Source organism: Psammomys obesus, unplaced genomic scaffold (genome assembly GCF_907164565.1).
Source record: "Psammomys obesus unplaced genomic scaffold, mPsaObe1.curated_primary_1811, whole genome shotgun sequence".
Classification (NCBI taxonomy): Eukaryota; Metazoa; Chordata; class Mammalia; order Rodentia; family Muridae; genus Psammomys; species Psammomys obesus.
In genome coordinates, this window is record NW_026595981.1 from 25059781 (window position 1) to 25071166 (window position 11386).

General features: G+C 48.7%; 1 protein-coding gene across 1 annotated transcript in view; it reads right to left on the minus strand.

Moving 5' to 3' along the window:
- Window positions 1-5035: 5035 nt before the first annotated feature.
- Aarsd1 (alanyl-tRNA synthetase domain containing 1) overlaps window positions 5036-11386 on the minus strand; it is a 9339-nt gene continuing 2988 nt past the window's right edge. The window contains exons 4-12 of the mRNA XM_055620240.1: window positions 10242-10299; window positions 9438-9594; window positions 9228-9344; window positions 8950-9080; window positions 8630-8696; window positions 8399-8490; window positions 7966-8020; window positions 7277-7371; window positions 5036-5236 (exon numbers count right to left, since the gene is read on the minus strand). Coding sequence (XP_055476215.1) covers window positions 5101-5236; window positions 7277-7371; window positions 7966-8020; window positions 8399-8490; window positions 8630-8696; window positions 8950-9080; window positions 9228-9344; window positions 9438-9594; window positions 10242-10299 — 908 coding nt within the window. The 3' untranslated portion in view covers window positions 5036-5100. The remainder of the gene's footprint in view (window positions 5237-7276; window positions 7372-7965; window positions 8021-8398; window positions 8491-8629; window positions 8697-8949; window positions 9081-9227; window positions 9345-9437; window positions 9595-10241; window positions 10300-11386) is intronic.

Here is an 11386-nt window from a genome sequence, read left to right on the forward strand (position 1 = left end):
TATTTTCCTTAAAGAATTATTTTAGATTTATTTTATTTTGTGTCTGAGTATTTTGCCTAAATATATGTATGGGTATGTGTGTGCCCAGGGACCCATTGAGGTCAGAAGAGGATATTTCATCCCCTAGAACGGAAGTTCCTGATGGTTGTAAACTATTCTGTGGATTCTGGGAACCACAGGCCCCTCCAAGAGCAACAAGTGCTCTTAACTGTTGAGTACTCTGTCTTTTTCTCTCTCTGCCTGGCCCCACAGAATTTAGAGCACTCATTCCCTCTCTTCTGGCTGGTCTAGAGTCAACTTGACACACAAACTTAGTGCTATCTGAAAGGAGGGACTCTCAACTGAGAAAAATGCCTCCATAAGATCCAGCTGTTAAGGCATTTTCTTAATTACTGATGGGGGGGGGCTCAGCCCATTGTGGGTGGTGCTGTCCCTGGGCTGCTGGTCCTGGGTTCTATAGGAAACAGGCTGAGCAAGCCAGTAAGCAGCACTCCTCCATGGCCTCTGCATCAGCTCCTGCCGCCAGGATTCTGCCCTGCTTGAGTTCCTGTCCTGACTTTCTTCGATGATGAACAGTAATACGGACATGTAAGCCAAATAAACCCTTTCCTCTCCAACTTGCTTTTGAATCGCAGCAAATAGAAACTCCAACTAAGACGACCCCTTCCCTTTTGCCTTTCTTTCTTTATCATCTTTCTTCTCCCCAGCTACAACTGCCTTAAGAACAGGGTCCACAGCTGTATTGCTCATGATTATAGGAGCTTAGGACACACCCAGCACAGGCTGAGCTCTCAAAAAAAAAAAAAAAAAAAAAAAAAAAAAAAAAAAAAACCTGAGTAAATAAGCAAATGACTTCTGGGCTCAGTCATTATAGAAAGACACAAGTCAACAGCAACAGTAAAAATACAGGTTGCCTTGCTGTGAAAGGAAAAGAGGCTCTTCTGTCCACAGAAATGTCATTTCTTTCTGAAACTCCCTGGCTTTATTTTAATTAGCAAAAAAAGATTACATGTATTTACCACATACTTGCAACATTATTTTTACAGCAACAACATTTACAAGCTATTCTTATAAATCTAAAGAATCCAGCAGTGCTGACGGAGTGGCTCAGTGTGAAAGCACTTGCCAGGCAAGCGTGAGGATCTGGGATTGATCCCCAATGCACTTCCTTCCTCCTGTCCCCGAAAAAAGAAAAAAAAATAATTGTTTTGTTTGCTTGTATTTTGTATATTTTTTTTTAAGATAGGGTTTCTCTGTGTAGTCCTGGCTGTCCTGGGCTCACTTTGTAGACTAGACTGGCCTTGAACTCAGAGATCTGCCTGCCTCTGCCTCCAGAGTGCTGGGACTACAGGTGTGCGCCACCTTGCCTGGCTAAGTTAATTGTTTTTAAATATACTCACCACGAGGGACTGTAGAGCTCTTTAAATTATTCCACCTCTCTGAAAAAATATGTATTGCTGAGCATGCTGGCTCATGCCTTTAATCCCAGCGCTTGAGTGGCAGACACTGTGAATTTGAGGCCAGTCCGGTCTAAATAATGAGCTCCAAGATAGCCAGACTTCATAGACAGACCCTAGTCTCAAAAACAAACATACAAAATTAGTGTACATGTTCATGTGTGTCTGAGAGCCCTCTTGTATGTGCGTGGAGGCTGAAGGTTAAGATCAGGCGTCTTCCTCTATTGCTCTCCACCACTGTATCTTTTGAGGCAGGGTCTCTTCACTGAACCTGGAACTAAGCTGACTGGCCACTGAGCTCCGGGATCCTCCTGTCTCTGCCTCCTGATCTTTATGTGGGTGTGTGGCAAGTAACGTACTGACTGAGCTGTCTCCTCCTATCGAACCCCTTTTCTTGAGAAAGGGTCTTGTTTATATAGAAGCCAGGGTGGCTTCTAACTCAAGGCAAGCCCCTTACTTTACACTCATGAATTGGGAATACAGGCATGTGCCACACCAGCTTTGAAAATTTCTATGCTTTGATCAACATCTACCCAGTGCTCTCTCTCCATCTGCCCAACTTAGATTTGAGGTTGGCGGGGTTTCTGTGTGTTTTTTTTTCAGTTTGAGACCCAGGACCAGATCCTGAAACTGGTATTTAAAAAAACCAAACCAAACCAAAAAGAAAAAAAAAACAGGGCTATTTACCAACAGGCCTCAGCCACATACAAGAACTTTAGGAAAGCCTACAGCACATGAGTTAGGGAAGGCCTACTCTTCGTCTCTGACTGTGGAGCCTGGTGTCCTGCCAGCCAACACTGCACAGGAGATGCAGCACTTTCCTAGAGAAAAGGAAACTCCCCCATCACTCTCTCCAGATGGCGAGGTTGCCCTCTGCTGAGGACACTTTAGTCATAGTTGACTCAGATTCAGGGACAGAAAACACTGGTGTGGAGAACACTGGCATTTTCTCCAATGAGTTTTTCATCAGGCTATGTTGGACCGTCTGTTTTCCCAGAAGCACCAGACAGAGCCCCAGAGTTTATTTAAGTTCTCATGGAGGAAAAAACCCAGGCATTCTGGCATAGAGTGGCTGACTCACGGGTTTCCACCCAGGATGAAAGGATGAGGTGGGGCCTAGGGGCATTTTTGACACAACTGCCTCCTGCTGCTGGAACCATCTTTCATTTTTCACAGATGTGTGCTTCACGAAGACAAATCCTGCTGCAAAGATGCACCATAGCTATACTCCAGAAAGCATAATCTCTGTGTAGGCATATATAATTCCTTTTAAATTTTTTAATGATTTATTTTCACTTTATGGGCAGTGTTCCGCCTACATGTCTGTGTGAGAGTGTCGAGTCCCTTGGAACTGGAGCTAGACAGTTGTGAGCTGCCATGTGGGTGCTGGGAAGAGAACCCAGGTCCTCTGGAAGAACAGCCAGTGCTCTTGACCACTGAGCCATCTCTCCACGGACCCCCTTTTTTAAATGTTTATTTGTATGGGTGTCTTGTATGGATGTCTGTGCATAATGTGCCTGGTGGCCAAAGAAAATTCGATTCTCTAGGCCTATGGCTACAGCTGGTAACATGAGCCACCATGTGGGTCCTGGGTCCTCTAGAAGAGCAGCAAGCACTCTTAATGGCTGAGCCACTCCTGAGGCCCCTCTAAGATTCTCCAACGAATAAAGCCACTCTGTGTTTTCTGGTGAAGCTCATCAGGCAATCTACCCCTTCCCTGAGCACGCACGGCTCTTGTCCCCGGGCATTGGCTCAGGAACTGTGACAGGCCTGAGTGATGTCACCAGTCCAACAGTGCTTGTTGACCCTGCTTTACACAACCAATTACTGTTTTCATGTCATTTGCTCCAGTATTTATGTTTCTCCCTAATTGAGTTATTTCAGAAAGTTCTTTCTCTGTTAGGATACTGTGCTCATGTCCCCAAGTTTAGGTCAAGAAACTGGAGGCCAAAAAAAAAAAGAAACTGGAGGCCAGAGAGTGCCTCAGCAGTAAGCCAGATGTCCACGTTTGCCAGGCAAGGAGGATTTATGACTTGTTCTGAAGTGAGCCCAAGTTTGAATAAGCCACTCATGCTCCAAGTGAACAGGCCGGCGGAGCGGTGCTGAGCAAAGATGGCTGTGCAGCCCACCGTCTTATCACTCCCTGTAGTCTCAGCGCTGTGGCCCTCGGCACTGTGTCACATCTTAGCTCCCAGTGAGGAGTGTAGGGGGCTGCAGCCTTCAAGATAAACATGGTTACGTGATGGGGACAGAGCATTCATGAATCGGACTGGTGCCCTGTGAGAGGTCCATGGGGCTGAGACAGCTCAGCAGGGAAAAGTGCTTGCTGATCTCACCCAAAAAGCTGGACTGGGTGGGTGATGGGACTGGAGAGATGGCGCAGAGGGTAAGAGCACTGGCTGTTCTTCCAAAGGTTCTGAGTTCAATTCTCAGCAACCATGCGGTGGCTAATAATCATCTATAATGATATCTGGTGCCCTCTTCTGGTGTGTAAGCACATATGCAGGCAGAATACTATATAAATAATAAATAAATCTTTAAAAAAAAAAAAAAAAAAAAAAGAAAGAAAAGAAAAAAGAAAAAGCCTGACTAGGGTTGGTCAGATGGCTCCTCAGGTAAATGCACTGGCCCCCAAGATTGCCAACCTGAGTTTAATCCCCAGAACACACATGGTGGAGAGAACTGGTTCACAGAAGTTGTTCTCTGTGCTCCACACACTCAGCACACACACACACAGACAAAATAAACGCAACTATTTTAAACGTTGGAAATAGGCAGGACACAGCAGTCGCATCTGTACTCCCAGCATTCCTATGGTGAGCTAGGAGGCACGCACACACACACACAGCACACACACACACACACACACACACACACACAAAGAGGTATGATGGGTTGGGGAGACAGATCAGTTGTCTTGCAGGTGTGAGGACTTGACATGATCCCTAGAACCCATGTCACGGCAGGCATCTCTGTAACTTTGATGCCGGCCTGGTCTACACCGTGAGTTCCAGGCCAGTCAGGGATACACAGGAACCCTATCTCAAAAAAAAAAAGTCAGCATGGTGGTGCATGCTTGCAATCCCAGTGTTGGGGAGGCAAAGACAGAATCGTTGGGGCTCACTGAGCAGCGTAGCCTACTTGGCGAGTTCCAGGCTAGCAGAGGTGCTCTTGCAAAAATAAATGAATAAATTACAAAATTTAAACATGAACCCGTGCCTTGAGGACAACTGCTGTGGTCTCTATACACACAAGCACACACACATCTGAACCCTGGTAGCACTGCAGATTGCGAGGCCAGCCTGGGTGACATAAAAAGACTGTCTCAAAAACACAAAGATCAAATAAAGCAAGCACAGCTGGGTGAGGCTAAGCCCTGGATCAAGCCTGACCTTAGCCATAAATAACTATACCATGCCATGAAGATTTCAGTGGGACTTAGTCAGCACGTATCCATTCGTGAAGGTGAGACCTAACAGGAGCCATGTTAGAAACTTCACAAGGGTGCTAATCACATCAGCACACTGGAACGCATGGTGCAAATTACGCACACCAACTTAAACGATAGCACACAATCATTTAGAGTCAAACTATTTTACTGTCCAGAGGCTGCTGTGGTAACAGGAACTGACATCCTCTGCCCTCACTCCTCACAACTCTGTGTGCTGATGTAGTCCTGCAGAAGCTCCTGCACCTCTGCTCGTCGGCTCATCTTGGTGGCCTTGCCCTGGAAGCGGCCTTTCTTCCCTGCTCCTTTGCCTTCCAACACTTCGGCCACCCTAGAGAATGGAGAAATAGTTATGGAAATGGTCTGTGAAAAGCCAAAAATCAAGGGCAGTCCTCAGGGCTTAGAGCAAGGAGACTAGGTGATTTCTAGCAATCAGAAGGCTGATGCATGGGCTGGAGAGATGGCTCAGAGGGTCAGAGCACTGGTTGTTCTTCCAACAGTCCGAAGTTCAATTCCCAGCAACCACAGGGCGGCTCACAACCATCTATAAGGAGGTCTGGTGTCCTCTTCTGGCATGTAGGCATACACATAGGCAGAATACGGTATAAAATAATAAATAAGTCTTTGAAGGAGGAGGAGGAGGCCGATGGAGGACTGCAAGTTTGAGGACAGCCGGGGAAATTATTTTTAGTACATACCTGAAGTATGTACTAAAGTACAAGTATTGGGACATACTTGAGAGGTGGCAACAGGAAGATCGAGAGTTTGAAACTAGACTGGGCTACAGGATAACACCTTATCAAAAAAAGCCAGATGTGGTGGCACACAGCAGGCAGGCAGATCTCTGTGAGTTTGAAGCCAGCCTGGTCTACGAAGCAAAAAGCAAGTCCAGGATAGCCAAGGCTACACAAAGAAACTCTTGTCTCAAAAAAAAAAAAAAAAAAAGAGGGGTAGAAAAAAGGGAGCGAGGGGTGGGACCGTGCCCATGCCAAACCAAACTGCAGGCCACATGTGGCTGCCTGTTAGGAATCTCCACTGTAAATATGTTTTCCTTCAACGTTTCCAAGAGACACACACTCCAGAGAGCCAATAATGACTGAAAACTCTAATACCCAAAAGAACAGGCGTCATAGACCACTGGATGTAATTTAAAACAAGAAAAGACAGGGCAAGGTGGCATGCACCTTTAGTCCCAGCACTCAGGAGGGAGAAGCAGGAGGATCTTGTGAGTTGGAGGCCAGCCTGGTCTACAGAGTGAGTTCCAGGATAGCCAAGGCTACACAGAGAAACCCTGTCCGCACCCCCCCCCCAAAAAAAAAAAGAAAGAAAGAAAAGAAAACTACAAGGCTGGAAGCAGTGCATACCCTGAACTCCAGAGGCAGAGCTGTGCACTGAGAAACAGACAGGCACTGTGCAGCTCTTGCCCTTCTGAGGGATAGCAGGCAGCTAAACACAGGCATGGGCAGAAGAACACCGTGTGCATTCTTCACGCAGTGAGCTCCAGGCTCCCAACTGTGTGAGCTGTCACTGCTAGGGTACGCTGTCATGACTCAGCTGTCTTGGAGTCAGCGGGGCTCATAAGCAGCCCCTCGCCCATATTCCCTAAGTAAACTCCACAAATCTCACTCATTGGCCCACCAACCCTGACTTTGACGGTAGCTGTACTTTCCTGTTTTGGATCCCAACCTGGGCTGAGCAGACAGACATTCGTTCCCAGCTCCCCAGGGACAGGGTCACACAATTCCTAGATTTAGGACTGTGGTTCCCAACCTGTGGGTTGCAATGCCTTCGGGGTGGGAAGATCCTTTCGCAGGGTTGCCTATCAGATAACCTACATATCAGCTACTTATAGTACAGTTTATAACAGTAGCAAAATTACAGTTTTGAAGCAGCAACAAAATAATTTTTGGTTGGGGGTCACCACGACATGAGGAGCTGGATTAAAAGGAGAAGCACTGCTCTAGGGTCAATTTTGTTTAAAACAAACAAAAAGCCCTGAGGCTCATTCTGCCATTTTGTTTGTTTGTTCTTTAGTTTTTTGAGACAGGGTTTCTCTGTGTAGCCTTGGCTTGCCTGGACTCGCTTTGTGGACCAGGCTGGCCTCGAATTCACAGAGATCCGGCTGCCTCTGCCTCCCTGAGTGCTGGGATCACAGCGCCCGGCTTATTCTGCCACCGTAACTGTGAGACCTCAAGTGCATGATGTTAGGTCCCTCATCTGCCGCACCGGGAGTGCTGGTGTTGGACCACATCTGCTCAGCCCGCTTCAGGTGCCTTTGAACCAAGGACAGCACAGATGTGACGACCTCTGCTAAGCAGCACAGGGCTACATCAGCATGCTAGCAGCTCGCACCCTCCCCACCTCACATTACCTGGGCCCCAGGGTCTCCACAGCCTCCGCTGGGCCTGCTAGTAAGAAGAGCCCCGCACCTTTCTCGTCCCCCACGGTTAAGAACAGGAGGGTATCCTAAGAGGTAAGACCAGATGATAAGCACACACGGGGTCAACTTCTGCAAGCCCCAAACTTTCCTGTCAGGAACAGGCAGCTCCCTCTAACCACGGCCATGTCACTGATGAGGCAGCCTTCCACTCTGGCATGCTAGGCCAAGCTTTAGGAGAATGGCTAGGAGCTTAAACACTAGGAGGAGGCAGAGGGCCGCTGACAGTACCGAGCAGAAAATACCTTTCGTGGTCTCACTTCCACCACCGTTTCCTGACTTTGGTGAACCGGACCACCACTGCCTAAACCACCATGTCACTTCCTCCTTCTGGCCACTCTGCCCCTTGGCTACCTGAGCCCCTCTCAGCAGGCTTTGTGGCCCAGCCCTGAAGCCTCTCATTCCCTTTAGGTGATGTGCTCTGCCTCCAGCATTCATCACTTCAAATTACAAATGCTGTCTTCCAAGCTTTCTTAACAACAGAACTTGGTTGTGGCCAGTACTCGGAAAACAATCTGGATGAAATGTTTTAACTCTTCTTCTGTTAACCTGGAGAGACTTTGGCTAAGCTAACTCCCTCATTCCCAGAGCCTCACAGTGGAGGACTCTCATGCTCCTCTTACCTCTGACCCAATCTCATTGGCAATGATATTCATGAATTCAGAATCGCCCTCTTTCCTACGACAAAGGACACAGACGTGAGACCCAGGATGAAGCCGTGACACACAGAAGGATAGGCTCCTCCTCTTGAGGCAGGCCAACATCTGACAGTCCTCATTGTTTCCTGTTTGAGAGCAAGGTCCCAGACCCCTTAGCATGGCAAAGACATCCTTAGCTTCAGCGGTTTACAGAGGATCCCCAAGATCCGGGGAGATCTGTCAGATGGTGCCAGGCCAGCGAAGCCTACACTTACAGTGATGTTACTGTTGAACCCAGGAGGGCAGCAGCACACTCTGGGGGTCCGCTTGGCCTAGGATACCAAGCACTTAGCAACCCGCGGCCCACTGTGCACGGCCTTCTGGGGAGAGGCTGAGACCTGAGCCTGTGATTTCTCACCTGTGTAGTGTGACCACCCCTCCCCAGGCCGGGCTGCTCCTGAGGCTGTGGGCGGTGTGCACAGCCAAGTCTCTAAGGAGGTTCAGGTTGTTCTGAAACGGATGAGAGAATGCAGACAGGTGGAAAAGACAACAGAGGGCACCGTCATCTCTCCTCTGGTGCTGCCCTCAAACCCTCTTGAGAATCCACTCATGGGCTTAGGCCCTCTCCATTCCCCACGAAACTAGTCACCTTCTGCAGGAGCTTGGTGGCGTTCTGGAGTTTCTTCACTGCTTCCACGTGATCCTCCGCTCCACACCTGTAAGACAAATGTTAATGGAGACTGGCCAACTGCCCAGGTGCTTCCACAGTTGGGGTGCCTTCCTCACGGTGTGACCATGCCAAGATACCCTGGAGCAACTGGGAGGGAGGATACAGAGGACTAACCCACTGTTTGTGGGCCTGAGCTACCACCCAAAGCACCTTACCCTCCAGAGCAAGTCATTCTGTCGCCCCTGCAGGGGGAAATAAGCCCAGGAGTGCAGACCTTGGGAGCAAGGAGCAGGACATACTTAAGTAGCGTGGTCAGGGCCTTTTCACTTCCGTGACTTCGATCCATCCACTTCAGCACCCGGTTCCCAGCCAGAAATATGAGGTTGCTTTTGTTCTTTTTCCCTTTCTCAGTGCCCAGAATCTTAATGACCTACACAAAGCAGGTGACAAACACATACACCACAGTGGGTCTTAGAACAAGGGAGACCAGACCCCTCCTTAGCTCTGAGGGACCTAAGAGATTCATCTACCACCCCCAGCCCTGGTCCTCAAACACTCCTTACCCTTCCACACTTACCTGAAGGTCACTGAGATTGCTCACGTGGGTCCCACAGCACATGTTGGAATCAACGCCCTCAATGGTAACAACTCGAATGGGCCCAGCGTGGTCATCCGGCAAACCCCGGCCCCTCACCTGGAGGAGAGGAACAGTCATAGGGCTGTCTGAATCTCAGTGAGGAGCCTGGACAGCCACTCTGTAGAAACTGCTGCCTGCTGCTCTTCTCACCTGCTCCACCTCAGGGTCATCCAGGCTCATCTCCCGCACACTCACAGGCAGCCGATCTCGGATTTTCTGATTGACACTCTGTTCAATGGCAGCTACCTGCTCAGCAGTCATAGAAGGGCTGTCCAACTCAATCACACTCCGGAGTCTCCCCAGTTCCCTGTCAGGAAAAGAAGCATGGGCACAGTGTGCCGAAAGCTCGTGAGGAGTGCTCACCACTGAGCCAGGAGGTGCATGCCTGGAAGCCTACTGCTTGGAAGATGGAGGGAGGACTGGACTTTAAGGTCATCTTTGAATACACAGCAAGTCCATGCTCCTATAACAGCAAGGGCGGGACCATGCCTATAATCCCATACTCCGGAGGCTAACTGCTGTGAATTCAAGGCCAACCTCCAACTCCAGAGTCAGCCTGGGTTATTTAGAAACTAACTTTAAATAAAATAAATCCATATAAATGATTTTATTGAATCCACACACACACAAAAAAAAATCCCATACGTAGAGACTGCCATTCCCATTTTACAGAGGACGCACAACAAGGAACGTGACGAAAAGTCACAAAAAGTCGGTGAGACCACAGATTTAGCTCTGGGTTCTAAACTCTATGTCCTTTCCCACGCAAAGGTCTGCTCTCATCTTAAGCTTCTCCTACGAAGCATAAGGCCATCCCACGAACCGGTCTCTGAGAAGAGAAGACAGGCAACTCTCAACACTGTCCCTTCTTTTATTTTCCTATCCTAGCCCATCACTGGGAACAGAAGCGGGGAGTCAGGGACCTGCCACACCCTGTGTGTGCCCTCTACTCACCATGATGTTGTCTTCAGCCCGAAGAGATGGTCAGCAACTGCCGTGATGAGATGCTGCCCTAAGCCAAGAGCAAGAGACAGCAGCAAAGTGAGAGACAGAGCCACCGCATGCCCACGACGACAGCACCTCAGAAACTCGCTGCAGGTCTGACGCACTCTGAGAAACCACCACATCGGCTGAGAGTGTAGCTCAGCGACAGAGTGCTTGCCCAGAAGGTATGATAAGGCCCTAAGTCAATCTGAAGCACCGAGGAGAGGGGTGGGGGGCACGGGCTCTGAGCTGAAGTTCTGGCGTGTGGCATTCATTCACCTCACAGGTGTTTACTCAACACCTGCCACATGCAGACTGCAGCTGCACTCCTGACTGATGAAAGGGAAGGAGACAGTAAGAAAGGGAGGAGGAATGAGGAGCCAGGAAGACATAAGGAATAGACAAAGCCTTCAGGAGGAAAGAGGAGTGGTACGTGCCAGTGATGTGTTCAAAAAGATGGGTGTGGTGGGGGGTGCAGGCAGCAAGCTGTGGGAGGCCCCGATGAGGTTGGAGAGTATATAAGAGTGGTCCCAGGAGGGCTGTAGGCCTTACTAAGGAGAATGGCTTTACACACAAGAAGCACAGGAAGATCCTGAAGTGTGAGGGAGTGAGGTGATCTGACTTTCATTTTTTTAAAACACTGTTCTCAGGCGAGGGACATAGCTCTGTGACAGAGGGCTCGGCTAGAACATGCAGGGCCCTGAGTTCAATCTCCAACACAGCAAGGAAACAGTTTGCTCTGTGGCATGAGGCCCTGAATTTAGTCCTTAAGGTGAGGAGAGGAAAAGTCTGTTTGGGCTGTTGTATAGGTACACAGGAGCAAGACTGGGTGTGAGAAAAACAGCTGAGGTCCCCGGGAAGGTGATGAGGGCTGGGGCAACTGTGGTGAATGGGAATAGAAAGGTAATTGAGGATAAATCAAGACATTCAGTGACTGACTCACTGTCTCCAGAGAGGCATCTGGAATGATGTGACTGAGGAAATGCTGAAGACCAGCAGGGTATTGTGGATGCATTTATTTACTTATCTATCTATCTATCTATCTATCTATCTATCTATCTATCTATCTATCTATCTATCTATCTATCTATCTATCTATCTATCTATCTATCTAT